General features: G+C 49.2%; 1 protein-coding gene across 1 annotated transcript in view; it reads left to right on the plus strand.

Annotated features, from left to right (window-relative positions):
* The window catches only part of TBC1D8B (TBC1 domain family member 8B), a 720,472-nt gene that overhangs the window by 695,620 nt on the left and 1,390 nt on the right, over nt 1–23,462 (plus strand). The window contains exon 17 of the mRNA XM_086967215.1: nt 6,202–6,299. Within this exon, the coding sequence (XP_086823341.1) occupies nt 6,202–6,299 (98 nt within the window). The remainder of the gene's footprint in view (nt 1–6,201; nt 6,300–23,462) is intronic.

Raw genomic sequence — 23,462 nt, forward strand, 5'->3', positions numbered from 1 at the left:
GGCAGTGAACAGGGGAGCTGGCTTGCAATATTACGCTAACTTAGACATAGCCATTGCGCACCCTCCGTCTCTTGGGCAAAAACACCCAACCCTATTAAAAATGCCACTAAAAAGGCAAAGGTGCTATATCTAACAGGTGTCCCTAAACTTTTATTTAACACCAGGAGAGAGGATGAGACCTCTGGATCCGGCAGTTAAGAGGGTGCCCGTCGATAATCCAGGAGGATATTAAAGGGGCAGTCAGATGCTTAACCAAGGGAGGTTCAAACGGATGCCATAGTAGTTACATTTTTTCATCGAGAATTAGCTGAAAATTTGGTGGCATTCGATCTACGCATTCACCATTTAACTAATTCTAACATCTGTATTAAACATGCACTCCCTGAGGCAATCCCACCAGCTTCCCCTCTTCCTGCCAATCTACCTGACATTAGATCATCTCCTCTTCGGGAAATTGATTGACTACTGCACTCTATCTCCTGTGTAGGGAAGCAAGTATCCCCTTTGGCTCAGGAAATGAACTTCATTCCCCAACCAGCAAGCATAGTTCCTGATGACGAGTACGCACTTAACTCACTAGCTCCTCGCTCCAGTGGACACCCAGGGGAGAGACCCCCAATAGAGAAGTCCACTAATGGGGTTGGTATTCATTGTGCACCCCCACTTGTATTACATAAAACTACCCTTATGTCATGGAACATCGCAGGGCTTAGGTACAAAACTTCTCTGAGAACTGGAACAGTTATAAAGAGCAGTATGACATATGTTTGTTTCAGGAAACGTGGTCTGTTGCTCCGGTCTTCTGTCCAGGATACCTTCATTTTCACACTCCTGCTATTACTGGAAGCAAGGCGACATGGATTAGCCAAGGTATTGGCCCCTCAATTCAGGAGCTCCCCTCAGGTAACCCAGATATCCTAGCCATTCGACTGTTGTGTAGTCCCTCTAGCATCTGCAACATTTATAACATATTTCCGAGAGGGGCTAGAGGCGAAGGGAAGTCTAACACTGTAGAGGACCTAGATGAGCTCTTAGGTGTAAGATCAGGCGAATCCTCAGTCATAATTGCACGTGATTGTAATACCATCTTTGAGCCATTAGACTGGGATGATAGTGACTTCTCAGAGGCCGAGGATGCCATCTGGGGTATTCCTAAATTGAAGTTAGTCCCAATGAAACGTTTGACAGACGCAGGTTTGCAACTAAAGACACACTGCTTAGAAAGAGGCCTTATGGCGGCTAATGGTAGAACCACTTCGGACAGAATAGGGGCCAACGCATTTAATAATGGGTTCCATACTAGTCGAATTATTTCTCATAGGTTTAACCTTATGGCATACCCTTATTGATATGTCCGAGAGTGACCATAACCCACTCTCATCGACTTTTTCTCTTCTGCCATTGGCTGAATCTGTCCGTCCAGCTAGTTTAGCATCCACTAGAGACTTAATGGTCAGTAATAAAATGAGAAGATTCAAATGATCTAAAATAAGTAGTGATCCGGAGGCATTGTCCATTATCAGTAGGGATCATGATGAGACTATTGCTGCATTAGAGGCCCTTTGCGATAGTGCTCAATCAATAGGCCTCAATACTACCATCCACGCCTCACTATTCGACAGAGTACGGACCCATTTTTTGAAACCCTGTAATAATAGAAGCTTGTTCAAACAAACAATCCTGGTATAACAAAAATGTAGTGTTTTTCGTAAATCCCTTGGGGTAGCTAGCAGAACACGAAATTTGAATTTTATAAGGGAAGCTAGTAATGCATATAGAACTGCATAGAGTAAAGCTAAAAGAGAGTGGGATGAGAGCAGGGGGCAGGAATTGATGGCAGCATGCACAAGAAGCAACCTGCAACATTTGTAGGCTCTTGTAAAATGGGGGAGTGGGGCACTTTCTCCTCCACCAGAAAATGTATGTAGACCCCGAACAATGGGTGAAATATCTTTCCCAACAGTATTCATTAGATGACGTAGGGATCCCTGAATCTGTACTGAAGGTGCTTAGCCATCAGACGAGTCTAGTATTTGAACCCTCTGAAGTAATAGTTACTCTACATGCCATCATGGTGGGAAGAGCCCTAAGTATAGGTAGTATTCCTGCAGACAATTTTTTAAATGATAGGGAAAAGTGGTGCAGGTATATAACGTTGCTAGTAAACGGTCTGACTCCGGGTGCCCCCATTCCTGATGTGTGGAAGGGGGCTGAGATTATATCAGTCTACAAGAAGGGGGGGTAGATCACAGCCTGCAAATTATTGTCCCCTCAGCCTCATCAACTCGATCCAAAAGGTGTAGGCACGCCTAGCCTTAGGAAAGGTTCAGGAATGGGTCGCTGATAACAGTATCTTAGCTCCTCATCAGGCTGACTTTCGGGCCCACATCAGCAAGTGGATCAAGTTTTTGGATTAATTTTGATATACTGGTGGGCAGTGGTGCTAGGTAAAGGCAGTACGTACGCAGTTTTTGTCAATTTAAAATCATATTTTGATTTAGTTTCCCGTAGTAATTTGTGGGATGTGCTGCAGGATCTTGGCATGCCGGTCAATTTGTTAGTTTTCTTAGTGCGCCTGCACTAGAGCAATTTTGCTCATATACGATGGGGCGCATGGGGGGATTCACTGACCCATTTTAGGTTGATGAGGGAGTGCGCCAAGCCAAGGGTGCGTCCTGGCACCCACGTTGTTCTCCCTTTTTATTAATGAGGCTGCTAAATTCTTAGCCCAAACACCCACTGACACCCCAACCTTTGCTGGCTCGAAGGTCCCAATTCTAATGAGTGCCAATGACACCCTTATTATTTCCAAGACTCCCAATGGATTACAGAGTGCATTGGCATTGGTTGAATATTTCTGTAACATCAGAGGTCTTAAGATTAACGCTGACATAACAAAACGTATGTCTTTTAATAAACACCGATTATATGGGGGAAAATCATTATGGAGGTTGTGGCATTAGAGGAAGTAGATATTTTACGTACCTAGGCGTCACCATGGAGAAAAGAATGAAATGGAGTCCCCATATTGGTAATATGGCACTAAAACATAGGCAACTAGCGGGTGCCTTAAGTAAAGAATTTCATCTGTCTCTGACTAAACCTGTAAGTTTTGTGTTACAGATTTATAATGCCAAGGTGGTTAGCTCAGTTTTATATGGTTCAGAGCTGTGGGGGTTCGGAAATCTTGCACAGTTAACTATTGCTGAAAACATGTTCTCTCGTGCAATCTTCAGACTCCCCAGAAGCACACCCTCCCTCCCATTGCTTAATGACATGGGAAGGCACTCTGTGGCAGCCATAGCGTGACTTTGATCCTTACTATACTGGCATAGAATTTGGGTTACCCCTGAGCTATACACTTACGTAAGCAGACTAAGGTATGTTCTAGATGCTGATTGCTACCATAAAATAAGCGGGCTTAGAGATATCAAGGAGACATTGTCCTTAATTGCCCTGAATAATTTGTGGGAGAATCCCGCTAATACTGTCTATACCGAAAGCTGTATTGAAGAATAAATACTGGGACATGGTTGGTCAAAATTGTAGTAGATTGAGTGACAGATCAACGTTGGCAGGTTGGTTTCTGCTAGTTAAACCTCGCTCCGATTTTGAACCATACTGGAATACTATCTCCAAGCCCCTTGACCGAAACTCGACTTCCAATTTAGAGTCGATACCCTGCCCATAAAAACCTGCACTGCAAATTGGTCAGAAGCGGGAGATAACAACTGCCCATATTGTGCCGAACAAGCAGAAACGTACCAACATGTTCTCTTTGTATGTCCTACCTACGCCACCCATGAAAGATTTGGCTAGAGCCTATGTGTAAGAACTTGGGCAGCAGGCATAGCAGCAAAGCCTTAAGAATTCTGAGGACTGATCCCTCGCTTCATTATGCTATCCCCTTAGCCAAATACCTTAAGTGGGTTTGGTGCATCAGATCAAAAACTGTACAAACCAAGTATAATCTAGCACCCTTGCTACCAGGTTCACCCTCCGCTGAAGCATCAATTTGATCTTTGCATAGTGTTATTGAACCTCACTGTGTACAACCTTTTATCCTCGGACAATTTTTTGGAACGCTATACAAGGTTTTTTACCATCCCACAGTAGCCAGGTAACCACAAGGACAAGGTCACAAATCGGTGTTCCACTTAAATGTAACAACATGTATGGAGGGAAGTCAGTGAAACCAGCTAAATGCCTTGCAAAGTTGGGGTTTTCCTCATGAGAGGGTGGGCGAAGGATCTGACAGGTCATGAGCAATGTACTGCTTAACTGGGGATTTTTCTTTTTTAATTGAAAATTGTATCCATGACTTAACTTGTGGTTTATCGGTGAATTTCTAACGTTTTTTAAAACCTATTTTAATATCTTATGAACACAATAAACCATCATGTACCTTTAAATCCTGTATTTTTGTATTTTACTAAGCAAACCCTTCCATGAGGTACTCCTCCACAGCACATGCCTGTTGGTATCTCATTGGTTATTACTGTGTTTTCCATCTTCCAGTTTCTAACTTGTATTAGGACCTATTAATTGTATGTTTTTATGTATGTGCAGTTGCTTCTGATTCACAGATATGGAGCATAAGGGAGATTGTCCCGGCAAAGCTTTAGGATGATGGCATAATGGAGATAAGCATTTATTTTTTATTGTTGTGATGTGCTCTCTGGTGATCAGTTGACCATCTCTTGCTCCAAAGACAAGTTGAGAATGATGATCTCATTGTGATTCATTGTCGGGGTGAGCTTTGAGCTTTTTTCTGTCTGCTGTAGGACTCGGTTATGACGCCAGTACTGTCACTCCTGGGCCACTGTATTCTAGGCTGTGTTTTTTTAATGGAATACGTCGTGATAAAAGCATTTTTAGTCATAGAATGCTGAAACCTGCTGACTACAAACACAAGCAAAGTCTGAGACATGGGCCTGCTTATTTTTAATCTTATGGGTGGAGAACAAATAAATAAATACCTGATTGGTGGCCAACTCCTACACAATTTTAAATTGCATCAGTCGTTTCTTTCCACAGACACCAACTTTCTTGACTCTTCAAACAACTTATTCTCTTAAATGTATCATCAACAAGAGTCCCTAAAGAAATAGGGGAATAGATTCCTTGTTGTCTCCCAAAGCTAGATGGAGAATCTGATGATGAATCATGCCACAACAGGTGGGTGAGTCATCATCCATTAGGAATTACTGTCCTTTACTGCATGTGGCTACTAATGATAACACTCACTAGATAACTTCATGTCAAAGTAGTATGTAAATATTGTTTATTGAGGGCGCTGGGTTACCTCTCTTCAGATGAAAAACTCACCATGGATGCTACACCTAAAGTGTAATTTGTAGTGGGAATTGACTAATGGGTTTAGCTTGTGGCCAAGCCATGTGCTCAACATGATTGATGGCCGACACCTGTTGTGCACAGCCTTTGGTATGGTAGCAAGGCCCTGCATACAGGGTTCCATGCGGCCAACACCCACTCCACATGATCTTTGGCCATTCATTGTGGTGGGTTGACAGCCGTTCCTGGTCAGTGGCCATGCCCTGCACGAAATCCACCATGCGGGCAACTCCCACTGCATGCAGTTTTGAGATTTGCTCAGAACTCGACTTACCAACGCTATGATAAACATGCTAAATGTCTGCCAAATGTAGAGCAGATTTGTCAATTTGCACAAAGCTTTGAGCAAATAGAAAAAAAAAACTTTCCAGCTGCTTAAGTAGCCAAAAAATGCAAGCCTTCAAAGTCCATCGGAACCCTTTTTTAATGACCTATTTCAAAAAAGTAGTTAACAGATTTACAGCAAACCAAAAAAGCACCTGCTCGGGGCAAACATCTAGTTCCATTCAGGTTTCCTGCAATTCTGTTTAGGCGTATTTGCTGTAGTGGAGATTAAAATTTGCCATGGCAACTAAAATGGAAAAGTTCATTTTTTGTCACCCTCCCTATCTTTTTTCCTCTTACACGATTCTGCATGAAATTTGACATGCAGAAATGTTTCCAGATGAGCCAAGCAAGTGGTAGATATTTCAAACAGCACTATATTTGTTTGAAATCCAGAATATGCCTTTCAGTGGGATCGTTCAGCTCAATCGTAATTAAAGAGCTGTTATCACTAACTGTGTGAGGTACATATTGTTTTTTTTAACATTACATCTCATGCTTTAATGCTTTGTACATTATCAGGGAGAGGGAAGATTGACATCCAGGCTTATTTGAAGCAATGGCAAGATGAATTGGTGAAAAAAGAAGAAAACATAAAGGATCTGCCAAGGATGAATCAGGTAAAGATGATTTCCTCTTTGTTATGTTTGCTGCTACAATACATTGCCCCTATGTGTGGTGCGTCATTTGTATGGGGCACCCACAAGTTATGATGTGTACAAATTTCAAACAGTACATGGATAGAGAATGGATCTTTTTGTATATCTGCACACTGACTGTGCGCACTAATGAGAAATACACAGGTGCAGAAGCAGATCTTTTCCTTTACTGAATATGTATTGTGATTGCTCTTACTCTACTCCAAGGTTGAAAGTCAGTGAAATGGGAACTAATTGCACAATGTAGTGCCTCTAAATGCCCAAGCATAAAAACTCCTTATTTTATGTTTTGTGCCTTGTAGTTAAAGTTGACATAAATGTTCTGATTTCTCACCCCCATTCGATTGCACACACGGACTTTCACAAAATTATTTATATAATCTTTCAGTGGTTGTGGCTCGCCTGTTGTCTTTCAATCCAAACTTCTTCTCTGGCAATAATAGAGATTCTAAATCTTTGTTAGTCTACAATATGCCAGCCATAGCTTTAAATTCATGATCCCCTGTCACATATTCTTCCCAAAAGGTTTATACCAAAATTAGCATAGCCATTTCACTTTCATACATTTAAATGTAATTGGAGACATTTGTACTGTCCTGCCCTCACAATTGTCTGTCTCAAGCAATTTAGATCTTAAGCTAGACCCACTATCAGATTGTTCTAATTTTCTAGTTTGAGTAATAAATACAGATGTGCCATCTTTTTTAAGTGTTAAATAAAATAGAGGTTGTTATAGTGTGTATCATAAACAGAGCACTTAAATCAACTAAGAGAAATCCTCTAGGATCTTTTTGCTTGTTAAATTGAGACTTGGCGCATGTTAGAATTCAGAGTGCCTGACCTTCCTGAGGTACCTTTCTTCAGCTTCTTTGTGCTCGAGAAAAAATGTGATATCTTGTAGGAAATGCTTTTTATACTTGCCTTCTCTCCAATTAAGTGCATATGGTGAACTCCATTTAAATAGTCTGAGTCCTAGAACAATACGTGAGCTTTTAAAGTCATTGCTTGGTGTAGTAAATATCTATATAGATTTACACACAGCCCACTGATTTCGATAAATAGACCACATCCATTCCTGATTAAAGGTCCACTACCTGTATCTGAATTCAGCCAAAACATAGATTCTGGTGGTGTGTGACACATCGGTTAAGATCATCCAATTGGAGTGGCATGCTCTAGCTTCAGTTCTGAAAGGTCATATTTTTATTTCATGTAAACAAAGTAATCACCAGTGGAATTTAATCTGCAGAGGTCTCCCAGATAAACTGATTGACCACACATAACGACTGCAAGCTTCAAGTTGAAAAAGCAGTTGAGTTCAAAACTAGATTTTTTTTTATAAACTTATTTTTATTGATTTTACAGAAAATACCAGCCAATCACCACGATACCACAAAAACAAAGAATTACTTGCATTACTCTGGACGACCCAAAGGCTGTAGACATACAAATTCAGAAGGGCGGATAAGGGAGCATCCCCACCAGAATCAGGCCAAACCTCCCAACCACTTCCCCCAGACCTTGTGATACTTCTTGGGGCTGCCACGTGCCTTGTACAGTGTCTTCTCTTGTGTGGCGCACCAGTCTACTCAGGCCCGCCATTTCCCCACGGAGAGAGGGTCAGGGCACTTCCAAGCGGAAGCTATATCTCTTTTAGCCACTACCATTGCTGTAGTGAAAAAAAGTTTTTCGTGTCTGGTCCCGTCTAACCCGTCAGTGATGCCTCAATGTCGCCCCAGAAGCGCGCCAGACGTGGGCAAGTCCAAACCATGTGAAAGAAGTCAGCAGGCTCATAACCGCACCTGTCACAGGAAGGGGTCGGCGGGAGCCCCACGCGGTGTCAGTGTGCTGGCGTCAGATAGGCAGCATTCAGAAAGTAGAGTTGTGTCAAGCGCAATCTAGCAGAGGCGGTGACTGTCCTGGGGGCCATAAGGCATCGTACCAGTCTCCTCGTCTAAGGAACCCACCCATTCCTCCCATTAGGCCCGCAATCGGTCAAGAGATGTCGGAGTGTTATTAATGAGCGACCGATAAATGCTGGAGACGCCCCCCTCCCAAGGTCCCCCAGCATAATTTGTGCCTCGGGAGGGCTATGATCCGGGAGTCGTGTGCCAGTCGTTAAGTGTACTTGAAGGGCATGGCGAAGCTGCAAGTATCTGTAAAACTGCGAGTGATGCAAGAAATGCCTAGCCCGGAGGTCTTGGAAGGAGCGCATGTGGTCACCCACCCAAATGTATTTTTTGCTAAATACTCCTCTATTATGCAACAGTCAACGTCAACTAGTGACTATTTCTTCTCCTCCTGGATTTACATTCATTAGTCATAATTGTCGTTCTTTGCCTAAACATAAGCGCAACATTTTTGATTTGCTTATTGATGAAGCGCCTGACGTATTATTCATCACTGAATCCTGGCTTCATGATAGCTCCGGCCCTGACATCGCCGAAGCGTTGCCCACTGACTATGCCATTGTTCGTAATGACCGTCCTAGAAGGACGGGGGGTGGTGTGGCGATCATTTTTAATAAAAAATATCAGTGTCATTCGGACCCTATCACTTTGAACGGATGTGATGCTCTGTTTTTCAAGCTTACTTTAAATCCCAATTATACTCTCACAGGGCTCCTAATGTATTGTCCTCCGGGCACGGTAAATTCTTGGTATACCCAGTTTTTGGACTATATTTCATCTGTACTTATTTCTTCCAGTAACTTTCTGGTTATTGGTGACCTAAATTTACATTTGGATAACCCCAATGATCATTCTGCTGATAATTGCATTACTGATCTTGTCGCCATGAATTTAATTTTACTTAACAAGGGTCCTACCCATAAGGGTGGGCATCTCTTAGATCCTATTTTCTCAAATTCCTCACATATTATATGTTTTCCTGCCTTGCCTGTCTCCTGGTCTGATCATTATCTTGTCAAATTTACTATAAATAACAAAACACAGACTACAGCTAATCCTGCTATGAATCTTAAAAAGAGAGTTTGGAAAAATCTGGACATAGCCGCTTTCAATAAAACTCTATATGATCTTATGTCTAAATACCCACTCAATTTAGACAACATAAACGCATCTGCCAACTCGGTAAATTCCTGGCTCTCTGAGGCTATAAATACTTGCCTCCCTCTCACAAATAAGAAAAATATTGTCCACAATTCCCCTGCCCCATGGTACAATGAAACCCTCTGTGTTCATAAATCTCAATGGAAAAGACTTGAGCGAACCTGGAGGAAAGATTATTCCATCGCTGCTGGGCTTACGTATAAAGCTGAACTGAAACTTTACCACAAGGCCTGTGCTCACACCAGAGCTACCTATGTCAACAACTTGATTACAGTAGCCATGAATAAGTCCAACGTTTTATTTAAGGTGGTAAAATACCTTGCTGGTTCACAGACAGTTGCTATACCCCCTCCGCTCTCCAACACGAAATGTGATGAACTTGCCCAATATTTCACATCTAAAATTGATACTATTTATAAAGACATAGCAGCCCAGGAGAAATCCACCGCTAGCGTACTTCCTTCCCTCACCACTCCTTGCCCTCCCCCGGCCTCATTGCAGACTTGGCCAAATCTTGTACCTGCTACCCTCTTGGAAATTTTAAACAATATTAAGTCTGGCTCACCCATGGACCCCTTACCCATTTCGGTTCTGTGTCAACTTGAGTTTTCTCAACTAGATGTAATCTGTACTTTGTTAAATGCTTCTCTTGATTCAGCCACGGTCCCTCAGAGCTGGAAGCATGCTATGGTGACCCCACTTCTTAAAAAACCCACTGCGGATCCAAATGTTGCTGCCAACTTCCGTCCCAACTCGCTGCTGCCGGCATTTTCGAAAATTTTGGAACGGCATATTCATTTACATTTATCTCGCTTTGTTGTCACCAACAATCTCCTTCATCCCTCCCAGTCAGGCTTCCGTCAAGGCTTCTCCACTGAATCCACTCTCTTAGGAGTAACTGAGAATATTCGCCAACTACTCGATCGAGGTGAAACGGCTGCACTGATATTGCTCGATCTCAGTGCAGCCTTCGATACTGTCTCGCACAGTATCCTTCTCAGTAGCCTTGCCTCTTTTGGTATATGTGACAAAGCCTTGCATTGGCTTTCGTCCTTTCTTACTGACCGGACTTTTCAAATTTTTTCCAATACTTCCACCTCCAACACTTATCTTTCCCCACATGGTGTCCCCAAGGTTCTATCCTAAGTCCTCTTCTCTTCAATCTTTATGTTGTCCCTTTAGCACATGTTGCTTATCACTCTGGTCTTAACCTTTTTACTTACGCAGATGATTCACAGATTGTGTTTTCCCTATCCCAAGCCGACCCTTCATCACCTTCTTATTTACAATCAGGTCTTAGGGACATCTCCCGCTGGATGAGCTGTAATTTTCTTAAGCTCAACAGCGATAAGACGGAGGTGCTCGTCTTTGGTAATAAGCCTGACCTATGGAATTCGAGACATTGGCCGTCAACTATGGGAGACTTACCTATTCCTTCGGAATGAGCGAGAAATCTCGGGGTCATTATCGATAGGGAGCTATCGATGAAGGATCAGGCTAATAAAGTTGCAGCCACCTGCTTTACCATCCTTAGATGGCTGCGAAAAATCTTTTGGATCCTGCCTTCTGACACCCAGAGATCTGTTGTGACGGCGCTGGTGACCTCTAGATTGGACTACAGTAATGTGCTCTATCTGGGGGCGACCAGGGCGGTCATGCGCCGTCTCCAACTAGTCCAGAATGCCGCTGCTCAGCTTCTGTGTGGAAGTCGGAAATATGATCCAATTACCGAACGCATCAATCAACTCCATTGGCTCAACCTTGATAAACGAGTTAAATTCAAGGCACTATGCTTTATGCACAAGATAAAAATTGAAGTTGCCCCCACCTATCTCCAATCTCTTGTCAAACCCTATGTTCCCGCACGCTCCCTCCGTTCCTCCTCCCAACATCTTTTCTGTGTGCCTAAGTTTAGGCTCACCAGAGTGGGTGGCCGTTCCTTTTCTGTACTAGGACCCAGACTTTGGAATTCTCTTCCTTTGGACCTACGAGTGGAGCATTGCCATCTTCGCTTCCGCAAAGCCGTTAAGACCTGGCTCTTTGCACAATAACTCTCTCCGGTAAGCCGCAACAGCCGTTAAGACCTGGCTTTTGCGCAATAACTCCCTCCGGATTACTATGCTATACTGTCAATCAGCGCCGGGAAACCCTCACGGGTAGCTGTTCGCGCTCTACAAGATTAATAATAAATAAATAAATAAATGTCGCATAGTTGGGAAATGCCTATAAGGTCCCAAGACCGAAACCCCTGCAGCACATTGACTTCTCTAATCCAGGTACCATGCCACAGGGGTGTGCACTGAGTCAACGTGTGGGTCCGCCCGCCAGGCCAGGAACATCGAACGAGTCACCCCCGGCAAGCGCGACGGGACAGGCGCCCCATACATCATTGACTGGAGGTTAGACAAACCCAGTTCACTAAGTTCTAATCTGTAGGCCGGATACGACCATCCTCCATTGAGCGAGTCGTGCAGGGAGAGCAGGCGTGTGGCTAGGAAGTGCAAGTATAGGTGGGTCCTCCCCAAGCCCCCATCAAAGGAGGGGATCTGACAAACACCCAGGGCCAGTCGAGCCCTGCCCTTTCCTCAGAGGAATTTTGAAGCCAAGCTATTGAGTTCCCGGAACCACGCTCTCGAAAAATTGATGGGGGTGTTTTGGAGCATGTAGAGGAACCTGGGAAGAACCATCATCTTAAACAGAGCAACTCTTCCCATGGGGTTCAGCGGCAACAACTGCCGTTTCGACAGATCCGCCTTGGGGGTAACATTGAGGGCCGAGCTGAGTTCGGGGAGCAAGGTCACCCATATCCCCAGGTACTTAAAGCATTGGCGACGGAGTAGTATAGTCGATTGCCAATCAAAACACTCCCTGGACATATGGAGGGGAACCAAGACCGATTTCTTGGGATTGAGCCGGAGGCCTGATGCCTGTTCAAAGGACCGGAGGATCTGGAGGCATTGAGGGCCCAAGTTGGCGGGACCGACAAGTAGAGCGGGACATCATCCACGTAAAGGGGGATTTTATCTGCCTCCGTGTTGGGCCACTCACAGCTCTGCACCCGCCCGCTGGAACATATCAAAGCTGCCAGAGGTTCCATCACCAGGGCAAAGAGCAGGGGAGAAAGGGGGCATCCCTGCCTCATTCCCCTTCGGATCGGAAAGGGATCTGAGAGAACGCCATTCACAAGGACCTGCGCCCTCGGCCGAGCGTATAATAGTCGTACGTAACCTCGGAAGCAGGGACTGAATCCCATCGTTTCCAGAACATCGTCCAAGAACCTTCAGTCCACCGAGTCGAAGGCTTTCTCAAAATCTACCAAGAGGAGAGCGAGGTAAGGGGTGAGCAAGTTGCGGTAGGCCAAAGCGGTATGGAGCCTCCGCAAACAATGACGGGTGCCACACGCCGGCATGAACCCACATTGGTCCGGGTGGACCAACGTGCGTAAAAGGGGCTTAAGACACTGGGCGAGTATTGTAGGGTACAACTTCAGCTCTGTGTTCATGAGGTAGATGGGACGATAATCCGCGCATCGAGGCGAGGGTGGTTGGGACTTGGGAAGGACCACAATGGAGGCCATATCGGTTTAGAAGGAAAATGAACCTGTCTGTCGCCTCCCTGAATAATTGGGCGAGATATGGATTCATTGTCTCTCTATACAGGGCGTAGAATTCCTGGGGAAGGCCGTCCGGTCCTGGCGTCTTGTCGGACGAGACGAGGGTAATCGCGTCGCCAATTTCTGCAGGTGTTATGGGACGGTCTAGATCGCCCCGGGCATCGGAGTCCAATTGAGGGAGGCTACAGGCACCAGCCTGCAACAGATCTGTAAGGGTAAGAGAGGGAGTCCTGGCCGTATAAAGCTGACTTTAGTACATCGCAAAGGCCTGGGCCATGTCGGCCGGGGAATGCACCGAGCCATCCTGAAGCGCTATTTCTGGAGTTATACGATTCGCTCAGGGGTAGGGGACTAGTCTATGGAGGAGAGAATCGTTCTTGTCTCCCGATCCGTACACCCTGACGACAGACGAGCGCCAGAGAAGCTTAGCCGCTTCCAGCAACAATTGGCGAATCTCCTCCCGAATGTGGGCAAGGAGCCTCACTTCGGAGGCGTCTGGGTTCAGGGCGGTGGATCGCTCGAGGCGCAGGGCCTGTGCTTCACGTGAGGTGAGCTGTTCCAGCTGTGCACGCCGCTGGCTTTTGAGTTGCCCCTTGGCAACCCCGCGTTTCGTTGCCTTACCTTACCGGCCTCCCAGAAGACGCCCGGAGACGACACCGACCCTTCATTTGTCTGGAAGTATTGTTTGAGCTCCCGCCCCACCACCTTGCGGAAGTCTTTATCCTGGTGAAACCATGCGTTCATTCTCCATGTCTGACGCATGGAGGCGGGGGATACCCACAGTGAGTAGCATCGGGGAATGGTCCGATATACCCCTAAGGAGGATAGCAACTTCCTGCAGCAAGAGGCAGTCGATTGAGGAAATGTAGAAGGTGTCAATATGCGGGTGCGTGTGGTGTGCGGCCGAGGTGTGGGTGAACTGTCTAGTCTGCGGGTGCCACACACACCAGTGATCACAGAGACGAAGGGATGCGGCCCACTCCGTTAGGTGTTTCGCATGCGCCCCTCTGCCATGGGAAGGGGGCCCAGTTGTATCGAGCGCAGGAGAGGGGACGGCGTTGAAGTCACCCCCCAGGAAGATGGGGCCCGTGGGCAAGGAAGCCAGGAGTCCCACGGAGGCGGCCAGGGTTGCAGTCAGCCATTATGGGGGGAGTAAAACAACACCAAGTTAAGGGGTGCCCCATTCAGGGTACCGGACAGTGCCACAAAGGTGCCCTGGTCCTCGTGAACCACTCGTGTCGCCACAAACAGGAGGGAGCGCTGTAACCCCGCGGGACCCGCGTACGAAGCCCGAGTGCCAGTCCCTTTCGCACCCATACCTCGTTAAGAAGGGGCAGCGGTTACCCAATAGGTGTGCTTCTTGCAGCATTAGGACCTCCACCCCCTGTCGCTGCACATATAGAAGTACCGCTGATCACTTGAGACGATCAAGGAGACCATTGACATTCCATGACAGGAGGCGCAAGGATACACCCTGCTTTAACATGACTGTCATCCTAGTGGTTTGTCTCTGGGGGGGAGGGCGGCCCTGGAGGGGAGCTCTGTCCAGTACGCTAACCTCGGGATGCAAGAATGGGGTCCAGATACTGTGAATTATGCCTCTTAGTGCCAGAGATTGGGCGTCCCGTGAGTGCTGTTGTGGTGAAACAAATGGACAACAAAAACCCAAAAACAAAAACCAGGGGACAACGCCCACCCCCTTCCCCCCCCCCCCCATCGCCCTACATCCCCACCACCCACCCTATACTTCAGGAACAGAAGCATCTGTCGCCCTAACAGTAACAATAGCACAAAAAAACAAACTACAACGCTTGAGATCGAACAGTGCGTGGAGGACCCCTCCTCATGACAGGATGTCTGTAAACCAATCCAAGAAGAGAGAGAACAGGGTAAGCCAGCCTGTGTCTCTGGCCGTGGATCTAGGTCTGGCGGGCAGAGACGGACTCAGGCTGGGCCACTGAGAAGCGTCAGGCTACGCGAGAGGTCAATATCGGGGAGATCAGGCACAGAGGAGGCCGGCCAGGACCCCCCACGGCCCAATGAGCTGGACCGCCTCGCAGAGTGGAGGTCCTCCCAGGGCGGCCCGGTCGCCTGGGAGAGATTCAACGGAGAGTCAGAGCGGGCCCTCCTATGCCCAGGGCGCCTGCGTGAGCGGTTGCGCTGGGGCCCTGGGTCGGGCAGACCAGGGTAATCGGATAGATCTGCCCCGCCCCATTCTGGAGAAGAATCTGAGCATTGGGTCGGGTGGGACACTTCTCCGTGGCCCAAGACCACGCTTCCGCCGGTGAGTCAAAGAACAAGGTTTGGTTGGCGAACACCACCCTCAGGCCCGCCGGGAAGAGGAGGCGGTACTGGACATTGAGGGTTCTGAGCTTCTGTTTGACCTCTCCAAACGAACGGCGCTGGCCCTGCATGGACTTCCTTAGTGTAGTCTGGAAAGATCAGGATTGAGTGATTTTCATAGGGGAGGCGTTGATGCTTGCAGGCCTCTGCCAAGATGGAGTCACGTTCTCTAAAGTTGAGGATTTTCATTATGACAGGACGTGGCGGCGCCCCCGTCGGGGGCTTCGGAGCAAGGGATCTGTGGGCCCTCTCTATGATGAACCATGGAGTAAGAGAGCCCTCCGGGAGCCAGGATCTCAGCCATTTCTCGATGAACTCAGTGAGGCGACCCTGCTCCGCCCCCTCCGGAAACCCCACTAGGCGGAGGTTGTTGCGGCACGATCTGTTTTCAGCATCTTCTGCCCTCCGGTGCAGCTCCTGGGTGTATGCCTGGAGGCGCGCCACCTGCCCCTTGAGTTGTTGAACGTTGTCTTCCACTGATGATATACGGGATTCTGTAGTAGGGGATCTCTGTGTATAGTCATAATCTAGTGAATAGTCCCGCCCATGTGCGTGGACCCCGGCAATCAAAAATAATCTCTTAAGTTGTCAAAATAATGCAGAAACTGCAAAGACACTTAAGAGAGAATTTAAAGACAAATAATGCAGCCTATATCCACAGGCTACACTGTCCAGTACTTCAACTAGAAATTCCACCAAAAATCACCACACACAGCCCAGCCTGCTAGTTTCTACCATAGAGAAACCTGCCTCCCCCAGTCAAAGACTCAGGAATGATAGAGAGGAAGGTAGGGACAGACAAGCCCCATAGGCTGCCATTATGTGGCTTAAATAGGATACTGTGCCTTTAAGAGAACTTTCCAGAACTTCTCCCAGTATCCCAGAATGCATATCAGGTCCCTCTACTTTCAGTTCTTTTTTCCAGCTCCTGCTTACAGGACCCTGGCATTGAGCTCTCCCTTTTTCAAGGGTTTATTGAATTTGTTTTTGCACTTTTGAATTCTAAAAAGTGTTGCAGTTTACTTCTTGGTATTCTCTTCTCCTTTTTGTGCTGTTTTAGGCGTTTTGGGGCTCCAAAATGCCTGGCCTTTTTGTTAAGTGCCCAGCATGTGAGAGGAAGAAGGCCAAGAGTGACCCCCATGATGTCTGCATCGTGTGCCTTCCAGAAGATCATGTCCCTGAGGATTGTGTCATCTGCCAGCAGCTTTCTACTCGGACCCTGAGGGACAGATTGAAGATCAGGCTGGCTGGCCTGGAGGATAGGCGTCTGCGAGCTGCAGGTGGGTCTGGGCAGCCTGGGAAGGTTCCCTCTGCCTCTGCTGAGGCCCCTGGGGGGCTCCCCGGGGGCAGGAAGTCCAGCAAACGGTCCCATTCTCCGTCGACGTCGATGGCATCGACGACGACGTCGAGAGGGACGACGACGGCGTGCTCCCCTTCTCCCCGCGGCTCCGGGTCGAGACGGCATGGCGGCTCGACGGCGAAGGAGAAGCCGACGTCGAAGCCACCGTCGACGTCATCGTCTTCGTCAAAATCTTCCTACCGAGGGCGAAGTGACGTGCATCGGCGCTCGCCGTCGAAGCGGCACAGACGCTCGCCGTCGAGGCGACACCGTCGATCGCCGTCGAGGCGACACCGTCGATCGCCGTCGAGGCGACACCGCCGATCGACGTCGAGGGGCTCCTCGACGTCGAGGACATCAAGACGACGGCGGCGTTCGTCGTCGAAGGCGGAACGCCCGACGTCGAGGAGTCGACGGTCGACGTCGAGGAGTCGACGGTCGACGCCGAGGAGAAGAGGGTCGACGCCGAGGAGACGGCGATCGACACCGGAGTCCAGGAAGCGTCATTCGACGCCGGAGAAGCATTGCTCTGCGTCCAGCAGACAGCGGTCAGCGTCGAGGAGTAGGTCACCCTCTCCAAAAAAGGGACTCTAGTCCCAGGAGTCATGCTGCTTCCAGTGGGGGACACAAGAGGAAGCGGTCGCCTGCGGATGGGGATGGCTCTCCGCGCCCTTCGCCTAAAGGGTCACCGGGCTCGGTGTACTCGGAAGTGTACACTCCATCTCGGCCCAGGACTCCGACTCCTCCCCCTGTTCCTAAGGAGGACCCTCCACCCAAACCGCCACTGCCTTCAGGAGACCCTCCTCCACCTCCGGTCCCTCCGCATGGGCCCACCCCGCAGCCGAAGGTTCCTCCTCCGAGGTCCACTTCCCTGCCGTCCCTGCCTGTTCCTCCTAAGGGGACTCCAAAACCGAAACCCCGGGAGGAACCGACGAAACCCCGTGAGGAACCACGGAAGACCCCTCCATGTAGACCGAAGGAGCGCCCGCGAGCTGGCAGGTCTCGCTCTCGCTCTGGGAGGAAGGAGAGATCGCGGCGCAGATCATCCACGAGATCGAGACACCGCCATAGGAGGCGCGAATCTCGCTCACACACGAGGTCCTCTGGAACCAGGGATTATTCCCCTACCCTATCGGGGTCACCGGACACCAGAGTGTCCCCGATAGATGACCTGGTGGCGTTTCAGGACGTCCTGTTGAGGGGCGCTGCGAAGCTAGGCATATCCCTGACGGTGCCTACTCCAAAGACGTCAGTCATTTTCGAGACTCTACATCAGAAGCACCTGGCTCGTCCTCTCCTGCCTCTGGTGCCGGGCCTGGAAGAACCGGCTATGGCTCTGTTTCTCACCCCGGCGGTGACGAGGGCGGCTCCATCAAGATTACTAAAGAAGTACCGGGCTCCCGACTCGGATCCGGCCTTTTTGAGAGCGGAGCCTCCGCCTGACTCTGTCATCGTCACGGCGGCCCGCAAGCAGCATGCCACCACTCCGTCCTCCATGGTTCCCCCGGACAAGGAGTCAAGGTGGATGGATTCGGCGGGGAGAAAAGTCTGTGGAACCTCTGCTACATCCATGAAAGCGGCGAGTGCCACGGCTCTGTTGGGCCGATACGACCGCGCCCTCTGGGACTCCCTCGAGCGCTTTGCGGAGCATTTGCCTCGGGAGCAGCGTGAAGACTTCATGGAAGTCCTGAGTGAGGGGATGCTGGTGGCCAACCAGATAATCAGCGCGGCAGCGGACTCTTCCCTGTTGGCGGCTCACGGATTTTGCCACGGAATCAACCAACGGCGCCACGCATGGCTCCGGCTTACGTCCCTGAAACCGGACGCACAGCAGAGGGTGGCCAATCTGCCGTTCTCCGGAGAGACCCTCTTCGGAAAGCATGCGGATGATGAAATGGCCCGCATGAAGGCGGAGGCAGAAACGCTGACGGCTGTGGGCCTGGAGAAGCCCAAAGAGACCAAGAAGCAGTACCGCCCCTTCCAGCGGCGGTTCGGCGGACAAGGCCGAGGAAGAGGACAGGCTTCGGGGCACTCGCAACAGCAGCAGCAGTTCCGTAAGCCGTTCCAGAAGCGGCAGAAGGGCAGGGGAGGCCGGCAGTCGGCTCCGGCGCCCAAGGGCCAGGCTGGGTCTAGGCCCTAGGAACTTACTTCCCCCGGATCCGTTACCCACTCAGGTAGGGGGAAGCATCCAACTTTTTCTGGCAGAGTGGAGAAAAATTACTCAGGACAAGTGGGTGCTGAATATTGTTTGCAATGGATACAGTCTTCGGTTCACCAGCCCTCCTCCAGCGATTTCCCCCGGTCAGCTCGCAGTTTCAACTGCGCGAGCTTCAGGCGGAAGCGGATGTCCTGTTAAGGAAAAGGGCGATAGAAGACGTACCTCGGTCTCAGAGAGGAAGAGGTCTGTACTCCCGGTTCTTTCTGGTTCGCAAGAAGGACAAGAACGAGTTCAGGCCCATTCTGGATTTGCGACAAGCAAACAAATGGATTCGCAGGGAAAAGTTCCGCATGCTGTCGTTGCATCAGATTTACCCTCAGTTGCAACAGGGAGACTGGCTTTGCGCTATAGACCTACAGGATGCTTACTTCCATGTGCCCATTGCACACAAACACAGGAAGTTCCTGCGGTTCCAAGTCGGCACCAATCACTATCAATACACAGTACTCCCATTCGGACTGAAGTCTGCGCCGAGAACGTTCTCGAAGTGCATGGCGGTGGTAGCAGCACACCTGAGGAAGAACAAGGTGTTCGTCTACCCTTACTTGGACGATTGGTTGCTCAAGGCATCCACCTTCTCGGAAGCGCGAGCACACTTCCAGAAGACGTGCGTTCTCCTGAACAAGCTGGGGCTGCACATCAACATGGCCAAGTCTGTCCCGACTCCGGTCCAATGCATACAGTACTTGGGAGCCTCCGTCAATACGCTGTCAGCAAGCGTGTCTCCTTCGGAAGAGCGACGATTATCACTCCTTCGGAAGGCTCAGGCTCTTATGACGACTCCATCTACAACAGTGAGGACGGTGTCTTCTCTACTGGGATCGATGGCCTCTTGTATCTTCCTGACGCCACACGCACGGCTGCACATGAGACCGTTGCAGGCGTGCTTGGAGGACCAGTGGGATCAGAGGAAAGGATCTTGGGACGACAAGATTCGACTGTCGCTGCATGCTCTTCAGTCTCTGAAGTGGTGGTGTTCGGCGGAGAATCTCCTCAGAGGGGTTCCCTTTCACAAGGACATTCCCACGCAGACTGTCGTGACGGATGCGTCTCTTCTGGGATGGGGAGCGCACTCCGGGACTCTACAGATTCAAGGCACGTGGTCACCGATGGAGGCCACGTATCACATCAATTTCCTGGAACTCAGGGCTGTTCACTTGGCACTGAAGGCCTTTCTTCCGTCCTTCCCGACCAACTCTCTGCTTGTACAGACGGACAATACCACCACGATGTATTACCTCAACAAGCAGGGGGGCTCGAGATCGCGCACTCTGTCACAGGAGGCGCAGACGATCTGGCACTGGCTCCTGGCCAGAGGACTGACGATAACGGCCACCCATCTCCCAGGTGTGCAGAATGTTCAGGCAGACGCACTGAGCAGACTGCTTCAGGAAAACCACGAATGGGTCATAAACGACGAAGTACTAGGAGAAGTCTTCGCAAGGTGGGGAACTCCAGACGTAGATTTGTTCGCCACCGCCGAAAACAGCAAGTGCAGAGACTTCGCCTCCAGGTACTTCCAGCAAGGGACGCTGGGGAATGCGTTATGGATCAACTGGACGAACGGTTTTCTGTACGCCTTTCCTCCCATTCCCCTGATTCCGGCGGTACTCCTCAAGCTAGCCAGGTCCAGAGCTCGGATGATACTCATCGCCCCGGAGTGGCCCAGGCAGTGGTGGTTCACGGACCTACTTCACCGGTCTCTCCTTCCTCACATTCGGTTGCCGTGCAGGCCGGACCTTCTCACGGAGTTCAGGGGACGGATGTTACACCCCAACCTCTCGTCTTTGAGTTTGGCGGCATGGCTCCTGAGATAGTGCAATATGGCCATCTGAATCTGCCCGATGACTGCATGGACATACTGAAGGAGTCTAAGAGACCTTCCACTCGGACTTCATATGCTTACAAGTGGAAGAGGTTTTGTATCTGGTGCCAGTCTAAGAACCATGATCCTACGACCTGCAAGGAAGATGTCATCCTTCCTTACCTTTTACATTTGGCGCAGTCTGGCCTTAATGTCCATTCCATTAAGGTACATCTTGCTGCATTGACTGCCTACAGGAAATGCCCTTCACAGACTTCCTTTTTCCAGATCCCTGTGATCAAAGATTTTCTGGAAGGTTTGAAGAAAGTATTCCCTCCTGTCAGGCTTCCCTCGCCTTCATGGGAATTGAATGTGGTGCTGTCCAGATTGATGAAGGAGCCTTTTGAACCTATTCATAAGGCTTCGTTGCAGCACCTGTCCTGGAAGGCGGCGTTCCTCGTGGCCATTACATCGGCCCGCAGGGTGAGTGAAATTCAGGCGTTGTGTTTTAATGAACCTTATACTGTATTTCATGCTGCTAAGGTTGTTATGCGTACTCACCCTAAATTTCTTCCCAAGGTTATTTCTGATTTTCATGTCAACCAGACTATAACTTTGCCTACGTTTTTTCAGAACCCTTAATCCCCAGCGGAGAGGTCTCTCCATTCCCTGGATGTTAGGAGGGTGTTGAAATTTTATCTGGATAAAACCAAGGATATTCGTAGGTCTGACCAGTTGTTCATCAATTATGGGTCGGTCAGGACGGGTCTTGCGACCTCGAAGCAGTCCATCTCTAGGTGGATTGTGTCCTGCATACAATTGTGTTACCAAAAGGCTAATAAGACCTTAGGAGGTAAGCCTAAGGCTCATTCCACCAGGGGCAAAGCTGCCACGACGGCTCTGCTCCGTAATGTGCCGATTGCTGAAATCTGCAGGGCAGCCACTTGGAAGTCGGTTCATACCTTTGCTAAGCATTACTGCCTGGACACTGACGCCAGGGCAGACGCTCAGGTTGGGCAGGCTTCGCTGCGGAATTTGTTCGCACAGTAGTGGCGTTATGTATTTATTCTCCACCGCCGCTTTGGTGTGGGGATGGGCTTGCCATTCTATTCACTAGATTATGACTATACACAGAGATCCCCGACTACAGAAGGAGTAGTTTCTGTCCTGTAACTCCAGTTCTGTAGTAGGGGTATCTCTGTTATAGTCATAAGCGCCCGCCCTCCTCCCCGGTGGAGATTTTTCATCATGTAAAGAATGCGACAGGTCTGGCATGCTTCGCCTTCAAAAAGAACTGAAAGTAGAGGGACCTGCTATGCATTCTGGGATACTGGGAGAAGTTCTGGAAAGTTCTCTTAAAGGCACAGTATCCTATTTAAGCCACATAATGGCAGCCTATGGGGCTTGTCTGTCCCTACCTTCCTCTCTATCATTCCTGAGTCTTTGACTGGGGGAGGCAGGTTTCTCTATGGTAGAAACTAGCAGGCTGGGCTGTGTGTGGTGATTTTTGGTGGAATTTCTAGTTGAAGTACTGGACAGTGTAGCCTATGGATATAGGCTGCATTATTTGTCTTTAAATTCTCTCTTAAGTGTCTTTGCAGTTTTTGCATTATTTTAACAACTTAAGAGATTATTTTTGATTGCCGGGGTCCACGCACATGGGCGGGACTATTCACTAGATTATGACTATAACAGAGATACCCCTACTACAGAACTGGAGTTACAGGACAGAAACTACTCCTTCTGTTTCCGTCATTCGAGCCATGGCATTTCGGAGGTCCTGCTGAATGAGGGTTATGTCCACCCGGACCTCCGCGATCTTCCCCTCCACCGAGGACTGCGAGGTATGGATGGCCTGCAGGATGGTGATGAGGTCTGAAGCTGAAGTAGCCGGTGTTCTGGCTGGTCCGTTCCAGCCCATGGTGGCACCCTGCAGGGCGGGGGCTGGTCCTTACAATAGGCTTGGGGTACGGGTGCCACAGGGGGCCACCGGACTGTCCAGGAGGCCTGGGCTGGTGGTGATGGGCGACCCAAGGTGGAGGCAGCCACCCCCGGAAACCAATCGCTGCCTGGCAAAGGTGGATGATGCGAAGACGCCCTGTGTGGTGATGCAGGATAAGGCCAAAAGGTGAGAGCAGGACGCCAGAGGGGCCACCAGGTGCAGTACACCAAGGGAGGGAGGAGGGGGCTCACAGGGAGGACCTCATGCCGCTCGACAGACGCGGCCGAACACCCCCTGTCTTTGCCGTTCCACCCAAAAGGGAAGGCGCGGATTCCAGCATCCAGGTGCCCAGGGAATTTATGTGCCCGGTGGGTTCAAGGCCACAGCCCCGAAAGGGTGCACCCACCACGTGAGCACTGATGCAGTGGCCGACACCACCTGGTCACCCGAGCCCTGAGGGCTCACTCAGGGCCCCCAACCACAGAGTCTTAAGGATGGCCGTCAAAACTAGATTTAAGATCCTACACTTTACATGCCCACCAGTAATCTCTTATTGGCCGCTTGGCCATGGGTCGTGCAGTTTGCCAACCACAGTTCAAGCACAAAGATAATTCCGTAGAAGATCCCTTTGAGTACAGCTCCTAGGGACTGTAAGGCTTTTAACCCAATATTTGAAGGAATATCAAATTGCTTGCTCTTCAGAAATCTATTCAACAGAATTCACTAAGTTGGAGTTTTGCTTCCCTAGGATTACTCCTAGACTTGAAGCAATTTCGGTGCTTCTATTCAGAGGG

Source organism: Lissotriton vulgaris, chromosome 4_1 (genome assembly GCF_964263255.1).
Source record: "Lissotriton vulgaris chromosome 4_1, aLisVul1.2, whole genome shotgun sequence".
Taxonomy (NCBI): domain Eukaryota; kingdom Metazoa; phylum Chordata; class Amphibia; order Caudata; family Salamandridae; genus Lissotriton; species Lissotriton vulgaris.